The 12,610-nt window shown below is 38.3% G+C and overlaps 1 protein-coding gene across 6 annotated transcripts in view; it reads right to left on the bottom strand.

Moving 5' to 3' along the window:
- Nucleotides 1–12,610, bottom strand: part of YIPF6 (Yip1 domain family member 6) — an 87,718-nt gene that overhangs the window by 50,857 nt on the left and 24,251 nt on the right. For 4 of the 6 annotated variants that reach the window (XM_073799027.1, XM_019949022.3, XM_073799028.1 and 1 more), the window contains exons 4-6: nt 12,131–12,173; nt 9,780–9,905; nt 8,982–9,139 (exon numbers count right to left, since the gene is read on the bottom strand). In XM_073799027.1, the coding sequence (XP_073655128.1) occupies nt 8,982–9,139; nt 9,780–9,905; nt 12,131–12,173 (327 nt within the window). Of the gene's footprint in view, nt 1–3,637; nt 4,423–6,982; nt 7,259–8,981; nt 9,140–9,779; nt 9,906–12,130; nt 12,174–12,610 lie in introns of those variants that run through there. The other 2 variants (XM_019949026.3, XM_019949023.2) reach the window with 2 other exon arrangements.

Below are 12,610 nucleotides of genomic sequence, written 5' to 3'. Positions count from 1 at the left end.
ATGGACCGTTGGTCCCTCTGCCTCTTAAAAGATTTTAAGGGTCCCAGACTCCTTGAGAGGGGAATGTTACAGCAGGCAGTAGCTAGATATGAGCAGAGAAATGGAGGCAGGGGCCTGATGGCAGGAAATCACACATCTTGTAAACAGTGAGGGTCCATGGGCAGACACCACAAGAATATACAATGGCGAAAAGACAGCCTCTTCAATAATTGGTGCTGGGAAAACTGGACAGCTACATGGAAAAGAATGAAATTAGAATACTCCCTAACATCATACACAAAAATAAACTCAAAATGGATTAAAGACCTAAATGTAAGGCCAGACACTATCAAACTCTTAGAGGAAAACATAGGCAGAACACTCTATGACATAAATCACAGCAAGATCCTTTTTGACCCACCTCCTAGAGAAGTGGAAATAAAAATAAAATTAAACAAATGGGACTTAATGAAACTTAAAAGCTTTTGCACAGCAAAGGAAACCATAAACAAGACCAAAAGACAACCCTCAGAATGGAAGAAAATATTTGCAAATGAAGCAACTGACAAGGGATTAAACTCCAAAATTTACAAGCAGCTCATGCAGCTCAATATTAAAAAAACAAACAACCCAATCCCAAAATGGGCAAAGACCTACATAGACATTTCTCCAAAGAAGATATACAGATTGCCAACAAACACATGAAAGAATGCTCAACATCACTAATCATTAGAGAAATGCAAATCAAAACTACAATGAGGTATCACCTCACACCACTCAGAATGGCTACCATCAAAAAATCTACAAACAAATGTTGGAGAGGGTGTGGAGAAAAGGGTACCCTCTTGCACTGTTGGTGGGAATGTAAATTGATACAGCCATTATGGAGAACAGTATGGAGGTTCCTTAAAAAACTAAAAATAGAAATACCATATGACCCAGCAATCCCACTACTGGGCATATACCCTGAGAAAACCATAACTCAAAAAGAGTCATGTACCACAATGTTCATTGCAGCACTATTTACAATAGCCAGGACATGGAAGCAATCAAAGTGTTCATCAACAGATGAATGGATAAAGAAGATGTGGCACATATATACAATGGATTACTCAACCATAAAAAGAAACAAAATTGAGTTGTCTGTAGTGAGATGGATGGACCTAGAGTCTGTCATACAGAGTGAAGTATGTCAGAAAGAGAAAAACAAATACCGTATGCTAACACATATATATGGAATCAAAAAAAAATAGTTCCGAAGAATCTAGGGGCAGGACAGGAATAAAGACGCAGACGTAGAGAATGGACTTGAGGACACGGGGAGGGGGAAGGGTAAGCTGGGACGAAGTGAGAGAGTGGCATGGACTTATAAATACTACCAAGTGTAAAATAGCTAGCTAGTGGGAAGCAGCCGCATAGCAGAGGGAGATCAGCTTGGTGCTTTTTGACCACCTAGAGGGGTGGGATAGGGAGGGTGGGAGGGAGACGCAAGAGGGAGGAGATATGCGGATATATGTATATGTATAGCTGATTCACTCTGTTGTACAGCAGAAACTAACACACCAATGTGGAGCAATTATACCCCAAGAAAGATGTTAAGAAAGCAGGAACCTCCAGACTGACAGTAAACCACACGTTTTGGGTGATAAGTGTCCTGGAAGCAGACAAAGAAAGGTGGGGAAAGACAGGAACCTCCTATGTCCGAATGTGACCTGTTGCTCATTATGCTCTCATTACAATAAAATTAGCCTTACAGATGAGAAGTACCCATCATGCACTGACACCATGATACTTCTGATCTAAGCCAAATAAGAACAGAAATCCCTCCTCCCCTCAGGAAGATAGAGCTGGGATGAAAATCAGGGAATACGACCCCCAAACCCCTCCTTCCCCAGTGAATACTCTGCCCCTTTATTTGTATGCCCCTCATAACCGGCTTGCCAGAGAAACCCAGGGCAGCAGCTCCTCACCCATTTGTCTGCTCTCCCTCTGAGAGCGTATTCTTGCTTAAATAAATCCTCACTTTACTTTCTTAACTCCCTGCTTGTCTCCGAATTCTTTTGCGACAAGGCAAGAACCTTAAATTCACTGGGAGCAGTACTGTTCATAAAACGGCTATTATAGCATCTGGTAAATACTTGCTCAGTAAATGTGACTTCCTAACTTGCTACCTGTGCAATCCTACACAGCATTCAATATTTTCTGATGACAATATATCTGAAAACAGTATGCAGGAAATATCCCCATGCCTTTCAGCACAAGAACCGGCATGTGCAAATTCTCCTTTTCCAGTGTTTTTTATTTGCACATTTAATATTCACAAATCATTTTACAGATTTATTCTTTTCACAGGTTCTTTATTTATAGGAAAAATCAGGATTAAAACAGAGCATCGAAGAGGACCAAGAAATTACCAGCAGAGATGGTGCAGAATACAGAGGCTCTAAAAGAGAACAGAGTGAACAAGAGCAGCGTGTAGCCACTTCCTACCAGGCTGGAACACTGACTTCATTAAGGCAAAGCCTTTATTTACTGTGTTATTTCTTTACCCCACCTAGTTTAACCCAAATAGAAAGGCATTCTATTTTCACACTACTGCTCTCTGAGGTCTTAGGAATATAGCTGGTACTACATGTGACCAGTGGCATCCCATGACTATAAACACCTGAATAGACACGTTAAATTTTGATGTGTTAACCATCCCACTGGGAGAATTAAAACGAAAGAGGCAGAAGCTGCTTGATTCTTAAGACTTTGAGAAAAAGGGGAGGGGTGTATGTGTCTGGTGGTGGGAGGAGGGGAAAGAAAAGGGGCTCAAGGAGGAGTGAGGGCAGCAAACCTAACTCTTCCCAATGTATAACCGCTGTGTCTTTCTCAGATGCTAATATAGTATTCTAGTACTCAGAAAAAAACGAGTTATTGACCTCCAGTGAGCTGTACGTTGTAATGGCTAGTAACAGGGAACATACCCTGGGGAGGAGGTGTATTCATTTCATACGTATAACAATGCAATTCAAAACTGTGTCCTACTATGATCTCAGCTAATGTGTTTTCCTATTTTAAATATCAATTCACTGTGTAACCTTGGACAATTTACTTAACCTTTCTGTGCCTCAATTTTCTACCAGTGAAATGAGGATTGTACCACTTTATGTTGAAGATTGGAGGAGATGCATAAAAAGCACTTAAGAATAGTGCCTGGCCAAATCCACAGAGACAGAAAGCAGACTGATGGTTGCCAGGGGCTGGGGAAAAGGGAAAAAGAGGATGACTGCTAATGGCTTTGGGGTTTCTTTGTGAAGTGATGGGAATGTTCTAAAATGAGACAGTGGTGATAGTTGCACAATTATGTGAATATACTGAAAAATCACTGAATTGTATATTACTTTAAAAGGGTGAATTTTATGGTAAAGTATATCCCAATAAAGCTGTTACAAAAAATTCTTAAAAAAATAGAGTAGTGTCTGGCACACAGTAAGTGCCCAATAAATGTTAGCTATTATTTGTAGTAATATTATTGTCACATTATTATTTAGCCATCTTATGACCTAAGTAAATCCCTAGAAATTCTTTATTTTTAATAAAAGCCCATGAATCTAAAAAAGTATTTCTAATTTACATATATGCATTAACATTCACACATTTATTTCTATCCAAATTGTCTCAGAAATGAACAGTTTAATTAAGAAGCACAATTTCAGTATTTTACTCTGGAATAAAACAACTGCATGCAATGGATGTCTGATCATATCATGATAGGCCTTAGATAAATTTCAATGACTTGATGTTATCCAAGAATTGGAAATGATGGGAGATTTTCATTTTCATCTCCAGGAATAAACAGGAAGTTCAAATACAGTAAGTACTTAGATTATATAACGTACACAATTAAACCTTCAAATATAGGCTTGTCAGCCTTCTAATCACATTTTGGGGGACACTTTATAAAAAGACAAATACAGTAAACAGTAAAATGCTTACTAGCCCCATGCCCTGTGACCCCCTCACCTTGCCCAAAAGAAAATCCCCACAATGAAAAGATACAACTCAACTCATGTAATAAGCCACTTAAGAGGCAAAAGACTTGACGATTAATGATTGACTTTTAAGACTACACTGCAAAAAAGATGTTCATATCAATTGAGTATTTATAATCTGAACAGCAATTAAATCCAGTCTTCACCTTTCCTATTGCTAAAGAATATGACAACGGAGTCTCAATCTCAGAAGCAGGAGCAGCAAGTGATAAGCCACGATGGCAGTAATGCACATCACATGCTTGAATTTCATCTAAAGCGTGAAACCTTCCAATTCCCGGAACAGGGTTTCCTTTGCTGGAGTCCCCTTCCCTTCTAGTCTTCCTTTCTATAATTAGCCACGTGCCTCTGCAGCAAATCAGGGAAAGCTGTGTTGAGGGTTACAACTTCCAGATACTCAGGTCTTCTGTGACAGAAAGCAATGCACTTTTTTGAATATATTAAGAAAATATTTATTTATACCCTCAAATTGACCATTTTCAGAAAGATAATTAAATCTCCATCTTACCCGCCTTCATTTAAATCAAATAAAACCATTCCCTAAGTCACCCAAAAGCAACAGATTAAAACACAGAACAAGTTGCCTTAACACCCAATATGTATAATACCCCCCTCACACACACACAAACCCCACCAAAGTTGTGGCCTTAGGAATTTCTGACCAAATATTTAGCCTGAGTAAAATTCAGTGAAGATTTAATTCCCTTTTGAGAAGCATGATTATTTCTTTAATTTTACATTATAATCATTGGGATAGATTACAAAACAACTTTGGAAGAGATGTTTTTAGTGGGAAGTTAGAAACTTTCAGACAATGGAAATGGATGATAATTTAGGACCAATTTTAAAATCAGAACCAGTTTCAAAATATTTTATTTATCAAGACTGAAACATTGGCTTTGTCCTAACAGGGTTTATTTTGAAATTTAAAAGGGAAATTGAAACAAATACAAATACATAACCAAAATATCTAGACAATGCTGAGACAGAGGGGACCAATTTTGTAATGCTCTGTAATTGAATATCATTCCAAGTACTCATTTGTCCTAGTATTGTTCATTTGGTTAATCTGGGGATGGAGAAAGTATATTTTAAAAATTATATATCTATGCATAGGTCATCTTTAAATACCAGTGAATAAATATTTAAACTCCATGATAAAGAAAAGATGTGGAATAAGAAATTCCTATTTTTATAAGTAACTATATTTACAATGAATGTTTTCTGCCTGACTCCTAATCTTTGTCTATTAAGAGTTTTTCACTGTGCAATTTATAGAAGGCAGCAGCTCATATTACCTTAAAAGAACCCTGATTAGCTCAGAATCAGCCTGTCCCAGACACTCTGCTCCCTGAAAAGCCTTCACACTTGTGTGCATAAATAGCTGAGAATACAAGTAGGTGCACATGTGCAAAAAAGTACTTCTCTAAAGGAGAGCTAATTGGCTTTACAAATAAAGTCTAAAACCAAGAAAACAAACTGCTATCCCCAACCCGAAAAACACACCTAATGAAAAAACTGCTAAGCCCACTATGAAAAGGCGGCAGCTGTAAACTCAACTCATCCTACCTCATGCTCTTAAGCATCTAGTTGTTCTGTGAAATCAGCCATTAGAACACTAAATCCCTCCATGTTTACATGGTTAAATGCAGCCTTTGATTTAGCTTTACTTTTTAGTTAGAGGTCAGACTACACAGAATAGCAAGAAATTCCTTACAGCTATGCTGTATCCAAACTGCCTCATTCTACCCTTAAGAGAAGCTGCCCACATGATAATATGCATTAGGAACCTACCAATCTAAATTTCTGAGGTCTTCTACTTGGGTAAGTTCAATCATTGGTCCACTGAGAGCTTCAGTCAAAGGAAAATTACAAGTTGACTGCTAACACCTTAGCTTGCATATGCAGAACTGGGAAGTAAGATTAAAAATTAAGAGTGTCCAGGCATAGAAAGAAACGAAATTGAGTTATTTGTAGTGAGGTGGATGGACCTAGAGTCTGTCATACAGAGTGAAGTAAGTCAGAAAGAGAAAAACAAATACTGTATGCTAACACATATATATGGAATCCAAGAAAAAAAAAAAGGTCATGAAGAACCTAGGGGTAAGACGGGAATAAAGACACAGACCTACTAGAGAATGGACCTGAGGATATGGGGAGGGGAAAGGGTAAGCTGTGACAAAGTGAGAGTGGCATGGACATATATACACTACCAAACGTAAAATAGATAGCTAGTGGGAAGCAGCCGCATAGCACATGGAGATCAGCTCGGTGGTTTGTGACCACCTAGAGGGGTGGGATAGGGAGGGTGGGAGGGAGGGAGACAGACGCAAGAGGGAAGAGATATGGGAACATATGTATATGTATAACTGATTCACTTTGTCATAAAGCAGAAACTAACACACCATTGTAAAGCAATTATACTCCAATAAAGATGTTAAAAAAATTAAGAGTGTCACTGAGCTGCTATTAAGCATGGCAGAAAGGTGACTATACAGAAAGACTAAAAAAGCCTATGTTTTAGATGTCCTTTGCTTTTTTTTAAGCAAGTGCAGAATTTTCTCTAGTCAAAATCTGAATTTTGCTTAGATGTTTTCTCCTCCCACATCTATGTACCCCTTTCCCAACCTCTCTCATTGTCTTTTTAAGCTTAAGAGAAGTAAAATAGACTATCCCTTATTATTTATGAAAAGAGAGGCATATTCTAATAGTCATAAGGCAATATGTTTAAGAGCTGCACCTGAACTGGTATTCTCAAAACTGAAAATATAGTTACCAACTCTATTCAACTTGCAGGATGTATCCATGTGCTTCCCAAGTCATTGGTTGTCACCCAAATGGACCACAGTGACCCCATCATGCCTTAAGGAGGCATTATACTGTGTGTACTATGCACACATATTTTAAAGAAATAACATTAAGAAGGAAAGGACGGCCTTTCAAACATCAGTTCCTTACAAAAACGGTGACGGTGCTTTATGGTTTCCTTTTAATCTCCTCGTATACCCAGTTACCAAATACCTCCAAAATTAGACAAAAGAGGGCCAAAGGCAAAACTCCACGGTGAATTGCATCTTTGAAATGAGCTTTGAATTCCCTGGTTTTTAATTTCCATTTCCTGATTTACTGAGGAGTGAAGGTGAGAATCATCCAACTGATGACAAAGTAAAACAAGAAAACAGGATAAACAGCAAGGGCTTTGCGGTTTGGAGGCTGGCTATCAGCAAGGAAAGCTGTAGAGGCTAAACAAAGCAAAACAAGACAACAAAAAGGAATATTTAATACAATAAGACTGTCACAACTACTAACATTTACTAAACTTGAAGGGGCCTGACATAGTCTGGGACACAGAATTATATACTATAAGTTCAGTTACATTTGTGATCCTCAGAGAAAAAGGCATTTGGCAGCACAGTTTTCTGGACAGCTGAGGGCTACCTGTTTCAAGTATGAAAGCTTGGAAAGGTTTCAACCATTTAAGATGGAAACCTTTCTAAAAGGGGTTTCTTACCCTTTTCTGAGAAGTTACTGAACTGTGCTAAATAGGCTTACAAAACTCCTATGGCAAATGGCTTCACACTGCTGTGTTTTTTGAGTACTTGTTCTTAATAAGTTATCAGCTCTTTTAGATGCCAATCCTCTTGTCCATCCAGGAAACATATACTCATCTTTTTACTCATCGATAATCACCCTTCAAGGAAACCTTTCCTGAACAACCATCTGGTATCCTGCCACCCCAGGTAGAACTGCCCACTTACCTCTTCTGTGTCTCCACTATACACTGCATAGACTTCCATTGCCCACCTGGAAAACTTTTATGCCTAGATTGTGAACTCGGAGGATAGAGACCATGCCTAGCACAATGCCTGACACACAGTCTGTGTTTAGTACATATTTGCTGAATTACAGGAACTTCTCTCTCATCTAAGATTCTACTTGCTGAACCACTGTGGGCCTGGACACTTGATAACTAAGTTATTCAGAACTACATGTACGGTAAATTATCAGACTCTAAGTGAGGGAATGAGGGGCTCTTCCATGGGTAGTTAAAGCACCCAAGCTTAATACAATCCTTGGAATATCAATTCTGGCATTCTCAGACCTTACTTTTGGATTACTTCTTGGCTTTTAACCATGTTCCAAAGAGATGTTATTGCACACAAAAATATTAGGCAGTCTGTCTATCCCATTAAAAAGAAGCTAGTGAACACTTCCAGTTTAAGGTGGAATTTTAAGAGAATTTTAGGAAAGTACAAACAATGAGCAAATAGCATTCATTGCCACTGCTACAGGCTCTCACTAATCTTTAGCAGAATTTTCTACTGAAGCAGACAAGTACTATGATACTTACCAACCTATACTGGGAGGTAGTATAGTACATTTCTAAACAGGTATGTGATCTGGTTGGGTTTGAAACTTGATTCCCCTATTCACTAGTTATGTGTCCTAGGGCAAGTTGCTTAACCTCTCTGGGTCTGTTCCTCATCTATAAAGATGGGACCAATAATAACTTTTTTTATTTATTAGGGTTGTTGTGAGGGTTAAATGAGATAATATGTATGAAGTACTTATGACAGTGCCTGGCCTACAGTAAGCAATTGGTAAATGCTGGCTATTATTATGATTAATTTGTCAGGAAAAGGCTCAAGCCATTTCTCAAGTCACCTATGCCTCCTATATGCCAGGACTAAGCTAGGTCTAGTGTAATCTCCTTTTTCAACCCTATCCACTATTTAAGGATTGAAAAGAAAAAAAGACGTGACTCTCCACATCTCGGAAGTCCAGATAGCCAACTCAGATAAGATGAACATTATCCCTACTGAGAGAAGACGGTTCTATGGATGACACTGGCAAGAATCATATCACTCATATGTAACTTGTAAGTTACACTCCTCCTCATCTGATCTTCATCTCTAACTCATGTTTCGGTCTGCTCTGTTACTGTAGAGATAAGTACGTTCTTACCTACTATAGACCAGGCAAACATCACGATCACCACAAAAAGCCGGACCATGAAGTTTATTGGTCCTGGCTCGGTCAAAAGTACCAGCCGGCAAACCAGCATTGCCACCGTCAGGGGAAGTATACAGTAACCCAGCACACAGAGGCTCTGAAAAAAAGATCTAAAAAACAACATACATCCATAAAGATCATAAATATAGCTGATCTGTATCATGATACAGTTTATTACACAGATTTCTATGTATCATGGATCATTACCTTCCTTCAGATACATAATACCTATACCCTAATGTTGATTTTATAAGGATAGGCCTCTGTATTAAACATGTGCTTTAGTTTTGCTCTCCCCATACTCTCCTCCTCTCTGCTTAAACTCCTTAAGAGTCAGCCATCTAGTATCTAGATGATCTGCTCTAATTCCTAGAGACCTCCTTCTCCCACTGAACCTCTAAGAATGGTGTTTCTTAATCTTTTGTGGTTTACAGACCTATTTCAGAATTTGTTGAAAACTATGGACCATCTGTTCCCAAAGACAGACATAATCTTCTAACACAAAAAATTCTGCCTATGATTTCAGGGGCTGGAGCGAGAGCACTGAAGCTTATCAAAGGACCCCAGATAATTTAAGGTAATTTAATTCAACTAGGTTATCTCTGTTCAGTGGTTTTAAGAGAACCTTCTTTTTGGCTCTCATTTATTTTGATTTTTCTTTTTGAAAAATATATAACTAGCCAGACTTCCTTAAAAATCTAAGATATGCAACCTGGCAAGGGAAAAGGGATGCATTTTAATAATACTCACATGTTTCCTCCAAGAAGTTTTGAGTTGAGGGTGATGGTAACTGCACCAAACCAGACAATGACAAACACTTCTGCAAACTGGGGCCCTCCATCTTTTTCGCTATCTACAGAGCCTCTCTGAAGCATTCTGTGACAAGGAAATGGCATGAGAATTGCCTAGTCTTTTATTTAGAGCAACAAAGTTACAGCATGGGTTCTCAAACTTTGAATCAGGGAGCTGCCCTAAACCTCACCTGAAGATCTATAATATGTAGGCTGTACAAAAGTAAAATGCCTGAAGTATATCCCTTATTTCAAATTCCAAATGCCTCAGGACTACAAGAGGTGCTCCATTTGACCTCATGGGAATGCTTAAATGGATTACCGAAGACCTTTTTTAGTTAAGCAGAGGGTATAAACTGAAGGGTTAAATATGGCTCACAGACATGAGGTTGTTGGTCTATACAATACTTAAAATGGTCTTAAATTCAAGTTGATGTTATTTTAAAATTGGGAGGTATTTCTGGATTTTCTTGAAAAATCATAAGAGTTTCCAACACTGGACCCGCATTCCTACATGGCAACAATTGGGTGCAGTTGACACAGCAGCAGATTCCTTCACAAGGGCTTCTGGTAACCAATTCGCAATGCATGCATGTACACATTTGAATTTGTAATCCTTGGGTTAAGGTTCTAGTTCTGGCATTTAAAAATGGAAGCAGTCTATAAACCTATTTAGTTGTTGATTTTTTAAAATCAAAACATACAGATTATCACGAAAAGGCTTTACTTTGAAACTGAGTAATTGAACAGTCACTTATATCCTCTCTAAAAATTTTACAGATGTAAACTGCTTTGAATTTTGGACTCAGAACACTTGTACTCTGTGTCATTTTTTTCCAGTAACAGAATAAGTAACATCAAACTCACAACCTCTTATTACAAAGTATAGAGAAGTCACACAGTAAGTCTTGTCCTGCTATGCTATGTGCCAGTACAGGCTTTTGTATTCTATGGTTCTGCATGCTCTATTCCAAGTCCTGACAATCCAGTGCAAAGAATGCTGGTCCTCATCACTTGTTGTCTGGAACTCCTATTGCTTCAGCATCGTATGATAGAAAGAACATTAACTGGCCTGGAAGGCAGGAGACTCAGATATTGATCCTAATTCTGTCACTAGATATGGAAACTGGAGCAGATCACTTGATGTTCTGGGACTCCAATTTTCTTCTCTGCAAATAAGTGGTATTAAACTCCATAATCTCTAAGGTTAATCTTTCAAAACTAAGAAAGTATATGCTCAGAGCTTCTAATATAAACCCTTTCATCAAGGCACTGGATTGTTTCCCTTGATATGGTTATTAAAGGCATAAGATAGAGCACTCCACGTTTTTACCTAGATTACCATGTGCTTGACTTACATTTAAAAATGGGTAAAGAAGCCAGTAAGAAACTTGAATTTAAAATCATGAAAGGTTCGGCCTGGAAAGGACCCTCAACCATCTCCTTTTATAGATATGGAAAAGGAGACCCAGAGAGGTTACGTGGGAAGAGATGTGTAATAATTGCAGAGGTAGAGAATGGGCAGTCAAGGAAACCTGAGGTTGAATTCCAGGTCTACCACTGAATATTTGACCTTGGTTCAGTCCTCAATCTCTTTGAACCTGAGCTTGTTCGTCAAAAGAGGAAAAATATTCACTTCTTGTCATGAGGATAAGAGAAGGTATTTAAAAGTTTTCTGTAAGCTAAGAAAAATCATTATACAAATTTTGGTTATTAGTGGCCGAAAGTCACTCTGCTGATAGCAAAGTTAGGATGAGAACTCGGAACTGAATCCTAGTGCAGTATTTTTTCCACTCTACCAGTGGTTATATTCCCCTCTCCAGCGGAACTTTGCTTTCCTTCTTCTGTCCTTTCCCTTTACATACAATGCATACGGAAAACATAACACTTTGAAACATGATCTTGCTTTGAACTCTACCACTTCTACTCTAATTTATTCTCACTTATACTTTTAGTAAATTTTTAAAGAATTATGTTTGCAAATAAACAGTGCTTAAACCTACAGATACTTAATTCACTTAGCTTAATGAGGTACATGAGTGTGAATAAATGTTGAACAGAAATGGCTAAAACAGGATAAGAAGTCATTGGTAAATGAAGGTGGGCATAATTTTCACATCTTTAAATTCCATCACTCTTTGAATTGATCTAGAAAACTACTTGACTTTTTAGATTTAAATACATAAGGAGTACAATATGTCATAGAAGTCCTAAATGAAATATTCAGTCAAAATCCCCTTCAATTTTGAAACTCCATGAAAAAAATCTAATCTATCTCAAATGACAAAGAAAGGAAATATAAGTACTTACAATGCAAGCGTCACACAAAGGATCAAAGGGCCCCATAAATCCCCTACAAGAAAAGACAGAAGACTGTTAAGACACAACCATGTAGTGTTTTCTGTCTTTATTCCAATATGTACATCTCCCACTCTTGGAATTCAGACATCAAGGCTCTCCCTGTCTGCCCAAGCCTTCCGACCTCTGCTATCCCTCTGCTGACCCTCCCTGCTCCCTAATTCTGAATGCCCTTCTTCATATATCCTTTAAGTTTTGTTCACTTCACATCCCACAAATCACCCCTCTCCCCACCTACTAAGCCACATTCCAGCATGCTACAGTTAAAGACCAACGAGCAAGGAGTCAAAAGACATAAGTGCCCTACCCTGCACCACCAAAAAGAAGACTAAAGCCAAGTCACTTTACCTATCTGAGACTACATTAGACAAGGCAAGTATAATCAGGTTCACCTCACAAATATGAAAAACAAAGCTGGGAAGAAGTGACATG

This window comes from Tursiops truncatus, chromosome X, assembly GCF_011762595.2.
Source record: "Tursiops truncatus isolate mTurTru1 chromosome X, mTurTru1.mat.Y, whole genome shotgun sequence".
Taxonomy (NCBI): domain Eukaryota; kingdom Metazoa; phylum Chordata; class Mammalia; order Artiodactyla; family Delphinidae; genus Tursiops; species Tursiops truncatus.
Note: the sequence above shows the minus strand (reverse complement) of the source record. Positions and strands in the feature narration are given on the sequence as shown.